The 11,817-nt window shown below is 44.7% G+C and overlaps 1 protein-coding gene across 6 annotated transcripts in view; it reads right to left on the reverse strand.

Annotated features, from left to right (window-relative positions):
* LOC105900898 (ephrin type-B receptor 3) overlaps positions 1-11,614 on the reverse strand; it is a 58,658-nt gene extending 47,044 nt beyond the window's left edge. The window contains exon 1 of one of the 6 annotated variants that reach the window (XM_031574346.2): positions 9,460-11,614. In XM_031574346.2, the coding sequence (XP_031430206.1) occupies positions 9,460-9,517 (58 nt within the window). In that variant the 5' untranslated portion in view covers positions 9,518-11,614. The remainder of the gene's footprint in view (positions 1-9,459) is intronic. The other 5 variants (XM_031574347.2, XM_031574342.2, XM_031574343.2 and 2 more) reach the window with 5 other exon arrangements.
* Positions 11,615-11,817: the final 203 nt, after the last annotated feature.

Consider the following 11,817-nt stretch of genomic DNA (forward strand, 5'->3'; position numbering starts at 1 on the left):
ACCGTGTGGTCTTAAACACAGGCCATATTCACAGGGAGCTGCTGTTGATGGTGCGCTTCATTATAGAGCTCTGGCACAGGGCTGCCTTGCTGCTCGCATCAAAGCCATAACTTGTCTCCTCAGACAGCTGGGTGGAGGGGGAGCAGTCATGCATCTTTCTTCCCAGGGACTGCTGGGGCGAAGCTGCTCCAATTGAAGATGTAGAGATAGATGTATGGCAGCAATCCAAGACTAGATTAAAATCCGCCCGCACCCCCGACACTGCGCCCCCCCCTTCCCGCACACACACACACACACACACACACACACACACACACACTCCCTCAGCTCATTTTCCTATGCCCCCCTGGTCTCGCCGGGTCAGTCTGTTCACATTGTCAGTCTTCTCCACACTCTTTCAGAGGGCCCGGCGGGGCTGGTACCGGCCCAAGTGGATATTTGAAAGCGAGACCCCAGCGCCGCCGCCCGCTCCCTTTTGTTCCTGCTGCGGCGGTGCTGATCCACCAGCCGACCCGTTTGGGTTCAGGGAACCTTAATAACAGATAAGCCTTCATTACGCTTCACCGTGGCTGCGGAGCACCCGACCAGAACTGACAATCAGACTTCTATCACCTGGCAGGGCTTAGGACGGGGGTTGGGGGTCGGGGGTCCGGAGGGGGTGGGGGGGTGGGGGTCGGACTGTAGGCATGTGGGAGGTTCCCCTGTAAAAGGGCAGCCCTGGATCTCTCCTCAGAAATGTGTCACTTTATTGGCAGGAGCCCTCCCTTTTTTCCCCCTTATTATTTTAGGCTGGCCCTGTGCCAAGTGACTACAAGGTCAGGATGTGAGCTCAGTTTCTGCTAATAAAGTCTCAATCTTTGCCACGTCCGTCTCTCTCTTAAGCTCTAAATGCTGATGCCAGTTGACATGGGCTCCAGGCTGATCATCACCGCTCACAGTAGGGTCACATCGATTCTTCTGAGCTGGTCAATTGGTGATTATGTGCTGTGTGTGTGTGTGTGTGTGTGTGTGTGTGTGTGTGTGTGTGTGTGTGTGTGTGTGTGTGTGAGGCTGTTATTTGCTAGAGGTTAAAGTGTAGACCTTTACAAGCCATTTCAACATGACAATGCGCTCCATGCTGCTTACCCATGCTCACGTGATCTGACAGTAACTGCGTGTGTGTGACATCAATTACTGATAACGGCCTAAAGGTCAAAGGGAAGAGTGGCCTATATGGGGACCGATCCACAGATGTGTGTGTGTGTGTGTGTGTGTGTGTGAGCGTGAGTGGCCTATATGGGGACCGATCCACAGATGTGCCCTGGCCAGCGAGCGTGAGTGGTTGTCTGTGAGCCGTGGGCTGTGAGCGTGAGTGGGTGTGTGTGTGAGCCGTGTGTGTGTGTGAGCTGTGGGCTGTGCAGCTGGGTCAGGGGCTCAGTCTGAACACAGGTCCTCCAGTGGGTGTGTGTGAGCCGTGTGTGTGTGTGTGTGTGTGTGTGAACACAGGTCCTCCAGTGGGTGACATATGGAGCTGAGGCACCAGACAGGCTCTTCCTGCTCTAAAAAACACCCCAGATTTCACACGTCCCGTCCCCCGTCCCCCGTCCCCCCGTCTCAGAGATACCCCCGCCACGCCAAATGGACAAGTGTTGCAGCGTGAGGACAGTAAAAGTTTAAAACAAAACAAGGAGTAAAGAAATCGGCACGGCCACATTTGGTGTGCCGGCTGGGGAGAGGAATGCCTGTCTGTCGCACTCGTATCTGACAAAGAACATGAAACTACACTTCTGTGGTCTTTTTTTTACACACAGCACTCACACACACACTCACGGACTGCAAATTATAAAGCTCTTCCTCCAGCGTCCTCTGCCTGGGCTATAATTTGCAAAGGGCAATCAGAGGATGAGCAGCTTTGCACCGAGCATGAGTGTAAAAAGGTCAAATATTTTAACAGTTGCAGCAGTAAATGACTGCAAATGCAATTGCACCGTCCAGTAAGTGGAGAGCGGCTTGTGGAAATGTGTCTGGGTGTATATACTCTATGGCTTTTGATGGGTTGGAGCCGCTTACGGGACCCCGGCTCCTGGAGAGAGGTAGCGGGAGAAAATGGCTGTATTTAGGGGGACTCTCTGAGCCTCTTGAGGTCTGTTTGATGTGCAGATTAAATGCAGGTGTAGCTGAGCAGTGAGTGCTCGGAATTTAGTAGCCATTGTAAACCCCCCCCCACCTCTACAACCCCCCACCCCCGCCCCCCTCCCGCTCAGGCTATTTACAGTGGCCCAGGCCGCTAATCAAAGCAGACGTTTGCACCTAAAGCTGCGGCTTTGTCCATTTCCTGTGGGGCCCGAGGCAGTACTGAGCACTGGGTCGCCCCTCTGCCAGATCAGGGCTGGGGTGGAGCAGGAGGTGCTGCAAGAGCAGGAGCAGGAGGTGCTGCTGGCCGTTAAACCCCCCCCCCCCCCCCCCACCAGCCCCCACATCTGATCCAGCCCAATTTCACAATGATAAAATGCCATTTCAAACGGACTGAATGTTTTTCCCCCTACAGATTAAAAAAAAATATATAATTTTTTATATATGTTTTACAGCTGCTAGCCAGGTGATTGTACATTCTGAGGGCTCTGCTTGAGGCCATGCATGCCCACAGAGAGCTGCTAACTGGAACAGATCTGGCCCTGGTCTGGCCCTGGTCTGGCCCTGGTCTGGCTCTAGTCTGTTGGACTTAGGCCAGGTTCTTTGCAGACGAAACCCCCATCTTGGCTCTGACAGATGGACCTGCTTTTACATAAAAGCAAATATCAAAGATCCCTTTCTGCTCCATCGGCAAAATTTGTTACAAGAGTCTGTAGCCTGTAAAAAAAAGTCCCCTGAAGTGGATCAAACCTCCACACACACATTCACACACACTGCATTTTCCCTTCGGGGATCAATTAAGTAATCTATCTATCTATCTATCTATATATCTATCTATGTATCACACAGACACACACACAGACACACATACACACACACACAGACACACACACACACACACACACACACACATCCCAGTGCAGTCTGGAGGCCGTTCCCTGTTGGCCCAGTGGCCCGCCTGACTGCGTTGTAATGGCTGAGGCATTCCCGTAAAGTGGTCTTAGTCATCCCCCATGAGTCCAACAGCGCAGGCCTCCACTAAATGGCACTCTGGGCTGGGTGCGCTCTCCTGTGATTTAGCACTGGAACTATCATGCACCACACATGGTGACGTGTTCTGACTTATGTGCATCTGTGGACTGTGTGTGTGTGTGTGTGTGTGTGTGTGTGTGTGTGTGTGTGTGTGTGTACATGTCTGTTTGTTCCTGTATGTTCATGTCTGTGTGTGTGTGTGTGTGCATGTGTGTCTATTTGCCCGTGTGTGTGTGTGTGCATGTGTGTCTATTTTTCTGTGTGTGTGTGTGTGTGTGTGTGTGTGCATGTGTGTCTATTTGCCTCTGTGTGTGTGTGTGTGTGTGTGTGTGCTACTTAATGACACACACACAGAGTAAATAAGCATGCTGAGGTTCAGATGTGCTCTCCTGCACAGATGCCTAGTGTTAGTGTTGTGTTTTAGTGTGTTCTTGCTCCGTGTTTCCTGCAGACCAGCGGAGATTCCCTCTGGGCTTCATTGTATTTAAAAACATGACTGTTAAATCACAGGGCCGCGGCTAAACACAGGGTAGCGGGTAACAATGACGCTAGCACTTAGAAGCGGCCCACACCTAAGCCAATCAAATCGCTCTGGCCTTCTCATAGTTTAAACTCTTTAGCATCTTTCCACACAGAGTCTTAAACAGTACATTCGAGTGACTTCGCCCATTCCTGGAAAGGGGGAAATATATATATATTAATGAAATCATTTTTTATTATCGCAAACATCTGTTTGAGCATGCTATGCTGTTTGGTTTTTTCTTTTTTTATTATGAGTTTTATTATTCCTTTAATCTCTGGTTCAATGGCGTGTTGTTTAGCCGGGAGATATGGATCAGCTGTGCCCGTGCCACCTACCTCGCCACCTCTTAAGTAAAGACTGAGGGCAAGCCCTAACGTCTTTTGCTCAATCCCTCCTCTCTCTGTCCCACACACACACACACACACACAAACACACACACACACACACAAACACACACACATACACACACACACACACACACACACACACACACACATACACACACACTGTTCGGCGCTCTCTTTGCCTCTCTCATTCCGCTCCAGTGGCTACAGACCACACCAATGGGCTTTTGGCAGTGGGCAGGCCCAGACTCATTCACTGCTTGGACTGGAGAGGGACTGTGTGTGTGTGTGTGTCAAAGAGCTGCTGTTCAGCTGATCTCTCCTCTCTCTATCCCACACACACACACACACACACACACTGCTGTTCTGCTGAGCTCTCCATCAGGACCAGCCAGGACAGCCCTTTTGAGGAACAACTCAAACAGACCCACGTTGGGAATTCCTGTCTGCATCCAATGCACTTCTGAATCAATTAGCAGACCATTTGCCAACCATTGGTTGTCACTCCAGATCTCTGTTGCTTGTTGCTTGTTGGGCAAACATTGGGGCAGAGACACTCGAAAAGTGGAAATGGGGCGATTTCTATGTGTGTGTTTCTGAGAGTGTGTGTGTTTCTGAGAGTGTGTGTGTGTGTGTGTGTGTGTGTGTGTGTGTGTGAGGCTGCTCTATGGACACGGTGTCCTGTCCCGGCACACAGCTGAGAGGAGCTCTCTAGTGTTGGAAGCGAACTGTCAGTATGAGCACATGACTGTGGCGGCGTCTCATAGTATCTGTAAGCGTGTCAGCGGCGTCTAAGACTGAAAGCTCTCTGAGCTCCTTACTGAGGGGGGCGAAGGCAATGTGCATCTGTTCAGCAAGCCCTCGCCTTACGCTGTGACCTTTCAACCAGCTAGGATCCTCCAGCCATTGTACGGCAACATACACCTGATCCCTGTTCTCATGTGTGTTTCGATAGTGTTTCTGTTCTTCATTTTAACGGTTTAATGTTTATATTCATTTACTCGCAGAATCAAATTACAGAATACATTTATCCGTCAAACCAAAGAATTGCAGTGTGAAATAATTACTTCATGACCACTCAGTTGTTCTTGAGTTGCCTAAGTTGTTCATAAGGTGTTATTAAGACGCTGCTTTTAAACTTTCAGTGTCATCATCAGAACTGGTTTGACTGGGGATGCAGAGGCTTTAACCCTGCTGCTTTGTTTGGGGTTTAGGGTTGGCCATGTAGACTACCATGGAAGAATTACAAGAGTAGGTGAGTGAGAACGCACGACATTTAGATACTGCTCACACTGATGGAAATTGAGGTAGAAATATGCAGTTTATTTAATAGACTCAAATTTAATTTTACAACATCCTTCTGAGTTGACTGGCCGTTATCCATAATTCCAAGCCGTTTGTGAATATTAAATGAACGCGGCGTAATTGCGCCCATAATCAAGTAGGCTCAGTTACACGAAAAGCAGAATGTGTAAGGAGCGTAAGATTGATATTTCAGCGGCCTTGCGCTCATTCAGCAGCGGGAGACATGCTCTATTTACAGCCCACGTAGTTTAGGCCACGGCTCCACAGATCCTCCAAATAAAACCGACGACAAACCAACATGTAGGCTGTAGTCTGTTAGCATCTGGTCACTGCGACTTATTTTCTTTCTTATCACGCTACTTCAATTAATTTCTTGTTACTTTTTTGTTAATAAAATGAGATGTAGACCCACAGCCAACATCCAGTTTTTGGGCATCAGTTTTATGAAAGGACTGCCATTTTCAAATCAGTGGACAATTTTCGCGTAGTCCTGAACATTGATTTATTATCTCAAATATAAATCAAAATTGTGGATTGTTTGCTAATGTTTATTTTTTTTAATTTTTATTTGCAGTATTTACATGAGCTAATGTAATTTATTGCGCAATGAGAAATTACGACAAACAGTTTGATGGGAAAGCACCGTTCTTTATGTATAGAAATATTGCACCATGTATCTCATATAGGTTTCTGAATAAAGTTGAAATGTTAAAGACAAGAAATCCCGCTTTCGTGCAAACTGCCCAATAAAGCCTGTTTTAAATGAAGGGGGTGTCCTCGGCTCGGCCTCATCTACATGGAAATGGCACACAGAAGGCATTCTTACACAAATTGAGAGTCTCCTTGCCTAATGGTGAAAGTCCGAATTAGTCCAGTGATCATTTCAGTTGCTAATGAAGTGGATAGGATTACTAATCGTTTCTTTATTTCCCCTTTTGTCAGTTAACGTCAGGCCGTTATTTCTATAAACACGACTGCTGACGAGTTATCCTTGAAACAAACCGGCATGCATGCAGGCCCATTGAGGTTTCCTCTCCCCTCTGCGCTGTGCGGGAGGTCTCATCTGTTACAGTCTGCCCAGGGTAACAGTTACGGACGCGAATTTCAAATTAGACAACAACAAAACGCATCGTTTCCAGACTCCCAAACATGCAGTCCTCAAACTGGAGAATTTGAGTTGTTAGTTAAAATACTAAAAAGTAGTCAGCAATAGCCCACATTCGAAACTCTAGATTTCCGAATGTCCAAAATGAACTCTCACTCTGGCACCGGGATGAGGTTTCCACACTTAACTCAGAACAAGTGTGAGGAACAAAATGGCCCCTGCTGCTCTGCTTTAGAGTGGGTAAAGCAGTAGCCTATAAGAGTAATGAAGTGGGCGCAGAGTGCGGAGGATTAGAGCCATACGCGACACACAGGCAGGGCAGAGAGTGTGTTAGTAAGCTGCAAGTCCACTGTCTCGAGTGAGTTTTTTTGCTTCATTTATAACGCACGGAGAACACACACAGGCTTTTACATTTTACATTTAGTCATTTAGCAGACGCTTTTGTCCAAAGCGACGTACAAGGGAGAGAACAGTCAAGCTAAGAGCAATAAAAAAGCATGGTGTAACAATAAATACTACTTTACATGAGGCTCTCTCTCTCTCTCTCTCTCTGTAACACACACACACACACACGTAAACATAGAGAGATCGACTGCTATTTCTGTTCTGTGCTTGTAATGTCCCAAAAAATTAAAGGAGTGCATTTTGATCGAATCTCGAGTGTGTGTCATATTAGCTATCTTCAGAGGGCATGTGCCCATCCACTGAACTCATTACAATAATCGACCAGTAGGCCACATGCAGCCGATGTTCAGGTTGACACTCAAATACAAAAAGTCTAGAGTCAGAACACAAATCAGACAGTTGAAAATCCTTCCTTTATTGAATATCGTTTTGGTAAATAAACTTCTTATCTCTCAGAGCATCCCAGCTGCAGTTGCACTGCTACTGAACTAAAAAACCGAGTGCCATAGGGAATAAAGAGATATGAGGGAAATATGCATAACCAATTCTAGCGCGTATATTTGACGCCCACTTTTCTTCGTTGATGGATTGTGATATATTTAACTTTAGGGCACCATATGTCGGGCATTATTTAATTTCCTTTTGAGTAACAAAATATAATCTACATGCTGCACGATCCTGTAAATAAATGGACAATGTATAGCAATGTCCCGCTACCCCACGTTGATAGGCCTACTTTTGGATATTACCGAAACATTGTTTCTCTTCGGATTATCATATTTACACGTTTATACGGTAAATCTTAAAATTAAAAGGAGAATTGGCCTGTGTATATATTAACAGGAATTTATGAATAAAACATGAACACGTGTATGGTAAAGAGCGCCTTTTAGCTGGCATTTACGCAGTTTCCTACAAAAGTTTCCTTTTGTACAAGTGTGAGAAGACATCGGCGAGATCGGATAGACTGCCACTGAGATTGGAACCGACCAACGGTGCCGTTCATCTCTCCGGGGAACACAGCAGGGCATAAATCAGATAGACGTATAAAGCTGAGGTTTGCTCCAGAAATTAATAATCAACCCATGTACCTATTGCCTCGATTAGAGTGATAATGCTATAGGCCTATCTAAACGAAAAAAGGAAGTACATTTTATCTTCAACTAGGCCTGTCTATATTGTTACAGTTAAGTAAATAGGCAACATTTGATGTTACAAAATTGGAGACAAAATAAAATAAAGTAAAATAAAGCATCCGTTTATTGACAAACTTGTATTGCGCCTATAATCACCTCTGCAAGAGAATTGACCTGCGCAACACAACAGATACGATAGAAAGCAAATAGCAGTTTGGCCTAGTCGAAGGGCACACTCCACTTTCCTTCCAAACACAGACTGGAGCCGTCCATCTCTTATCTTTATACTTATCTGAGGTGCTATAAAAATACTGACCAGGAGTAAGAATGAATGAAATAAAACGTAATCTAACAATTGCAATCTTACACGCGGACCGTGCGTTATTTCAATTTGATAAGTAAATGTAGGCTACGGTTAACATTACAGAAAAAACCGTCACCAGCTGCTTTGATAGTATCAACTTAAATGATTTCGCATCCAGTGTGACCTTTTATAAGAAATAATTCTCAGTCAATTTATGCAAATAAATGGGCTTATGCCTTTAGTGTCGGACATGACAGACAGGTCGAGCAATCATCTAACCTTGAACATTCATACTACACATCTGAACTTGCCTAATTGAACGTCGACATAAAATTTCCAAACAAAAGCGGTAAATAACCCAGCGAGACCAAGACGAGCGATTTTGTCTCATTATTCACTACGAGGCATGCAGGGCTGTTTAACTCAAACCAAACACATCAAACTCTTCGAAGAATGCAACTAAGATAAGTCCACATGCCCCCGGAGTTTATAGACATAATAGGCAAATCAAAACTTTTCAAACTATTCTCTCTGACGTCACCCTAAATAGCGCATTCTACCTTAAGCCTTGTCCGAAGCGTAATTGTTTAATAATAAAATAGCCAACATAGTCGTTGGGCCCGATTAAACACAGTTGGAATGAAAAGTTGAGCGGGCTTGGTGATTTCAGTGCCAGGCAAGCAGGGTAAGCATATTCCCCCACTAAAAGTAACAAGACTGCGCAGACGAGGCGACCGGCGAGACTCCCTACTGCGCGACGAGGCTACGCTCATTTGCTCGGAACAACACCGAAAGGACCAGTATGTTTTGGAAATGAGCATCCACCCCGTAAACAACGGATACGTTAAAGATACTGGCCAGTGCAATTAAAATGTGTATTGAGGTCCCCAAGGGTCCCAGGAGCCTTTTGTCTCTGCGCGCAACGCAGTTTAGCTCATGCTGGGTAAGGGCAATAGTACGAAATGTAAAGAACCTGGTGTACCCTTGATGAGTTATTTAATGTAATCTTAGCAATACGTGGTTTACTGGTGAAAATATGAGCGGGTAGGGCGTGCTCATCCTTAGAGCATAGATGGCTGTATTGATGTGAGGCACATATGAGGTGCCATATTTCTGTGTGGTGTTGACAGACCGTAAACATAATTTCACACAATATTAAAAAATCGGCTGTTAATGCTGATGTCCGTTCTTACCTTCAACAGCTGACGTCAGTGGCAGCAAGAAGCTGCATAAAAACAGCAAATAATCCATTGTCACACAGCAGACAACGTTGACATGAAAATGCGCCTAGAGAATAGAGAGTAATCCTGAAAGCTCCAACTCCCGTGGACCCCGTGTAAGTCCCGCAACTTCAAAATCTCAGGATAGAGGTTATCTCCATATAACAAAACACTAAATGAGTGGAATGTATGAACCAGCACAAGTTAGCATGAAAAAAGACGCGTATATCCAATTCCTCCTTCTTGGAGAGAATGGGCTTCGCACGGTTTCTTCTCCAGCAGAAAGGGGACGAACGAAAGTCGTTCACCCGTTAGGCTACTTCGCATTTGGCAACTGACGGAGTTCCACCCTAAACAGCGCCGTTTGCCCTATTCAAGTTTTATTCATATCTAATCTGTGAAAATAGAACGTGTCTGTGTAGTCCATTCCAACGGAATTCTCCAGAAAATGTCAAAAGTTTCAAGGAGAAATATTTAAGGATTCATATCTTCCGCATCTTCATTTAATCAGCTTCGCATTGTAGTCCGAAACGCACTTACATGCATGAAACATTTGCATGTGTTGTCTCCTTGTAACACCGTCTTTGCTGAGACACCGTAATTCCCTGAGCGAATTGTCAGCACGACTGAAGAGACGCTTGTGCTCCGCTCTGCGCCCGCATTGGAATGAAATGCCGTTGAGGCGAGCCAACGAACGAGTGAAAGAGGGAGAAAGCGGGGCACAGAGGAGGAGTTAAAGCGTCAGTCTTTCTAGTGGTTACACCCCTGCAACTAGCTGTGAAAGCTGCTGGCCTTAACTCAATAGCCATACTCGGGAAAGTCAGATAGACACGGCTACTTTAGAGCTTTGAAAGACACATAGCGCCCCCTGCGGGAACTCAAGTTCTGGGATGCGGATTTCTTTGATAGAAAAGAGCCTATCAAGTTACTTCCTTATCTTATTTTTTTTTATTCTGATAATTTCTTTATAGCAGATTAATGCCATATCACAGATCATACGCCTAACGTGTTGGATGTCGCTGTTCTTTCCGCACAGAATACGAGGATCCCACACGCTGTTCTGTGAGTAGGCACTCAATTAAAGCAGTTTAGGACGATGTGTAAAAGTTTAGATTACTTAGCCTACGTTCTGTTGCGTCGGACAATTTAACAAATAGCCAAATATATATTGGCAGTTAATTATGCAACATGTCCTGAATGCCTTACTTTAAAACGTAGAGTGGTGTAAAGTAGTCAATTGTTTGTTTCTAATGGTAAGTGTCTTTGTTATTTTTTTTTATGATAACGATACAACAAAAAGTTACAGCCCACACCAGTCTACTTAAAAAAAATCCGGTTACCGGTTCGCTGTGAATCGTGTTAAATGTCCGTTGTTAATTGCCTTCTTGACCAAAGTAAATAAAAGTGCCTAAATGTTATTTCTTGTCTCTCTTTGTGAGACATTGTGGCATATGATTTGCTTCAAAGTTCAATGAGGATATACTTGTCGACATGAAACCAGGTGGAAATGTGAGGCCAGTTTAATAACATTGTTCATTTTTACGTGTTTGTGTGTGGGGATGTGCTTGAAATCATCCAACAATATTCTCTATAGCTTTTTTTGCTTCCTGTGAGGCAGTTCACAGTTTGGTGACCTACTGCATGAAATACTACACAGTCTACCTTTGGTTAAAAAAAAAAAAAAAACACACACACACACACACACACACACACAAGAGGTTATTTGTCCTTAAAAATGTAATTTAGGTTTTCAAAGTGGCGTTGACACCCTTGCAGATGGCCTCTGTGCCTAGCAGGGCAATGCAGTCTATATTGGCAGGCAACGCCTGTGTGGTTTTATAGTTTATAGTGTTGGAAATTTAAATCATTAAACTAACAACAGCCGATATACTGTCCATCACAGTTGTTGGTGTATCAGCATTTTACACCAATAACACACACCATTGAGAACAGGCATGTCCCCAACATAATGTTGGACAGGGTCATGCCAATATACAGTGTGAATAAATGGAGCTGAAAAGAACTTGATTAATCTGAAAGTCTGAAATTGGTCAATTTCCCCCCAGATTTATTATTAATTTATTTTATTGTCATTAACAATACCATAATTGATGCTTATCTCACATTTTCAGGGTATTTAAACACTAAAGTAAACTTATTTTTTATATCCTCACAGAGTTGTACTGAAAACGTTTTTAAAACACCACTGTAGATTGTACCAAATTCTTCGCAAGATAAATGTTAGTACTGCAGGTATTGTAAGGAAGTAAGTGTATGTATTATAGTTATATTTGACTTGGCGTAAGTATTGCAGGTAAAGTATGTAGCTAA

This window comes from Clupea harengus, chromosome 10, assembly GCF_900700415.2.
Source record: "Clupea harengus chromosome 10, Ch_v2.0.2, whole genome shotgun sequence".
In the NCBI taxonomy this organism is placed as follows: domain Eukaryota; kingdom Metazoa; phylum Chordata; class Actinopteri; order Clupeiformes; family Clupeidae; genus Clupea; species Clupea harengus.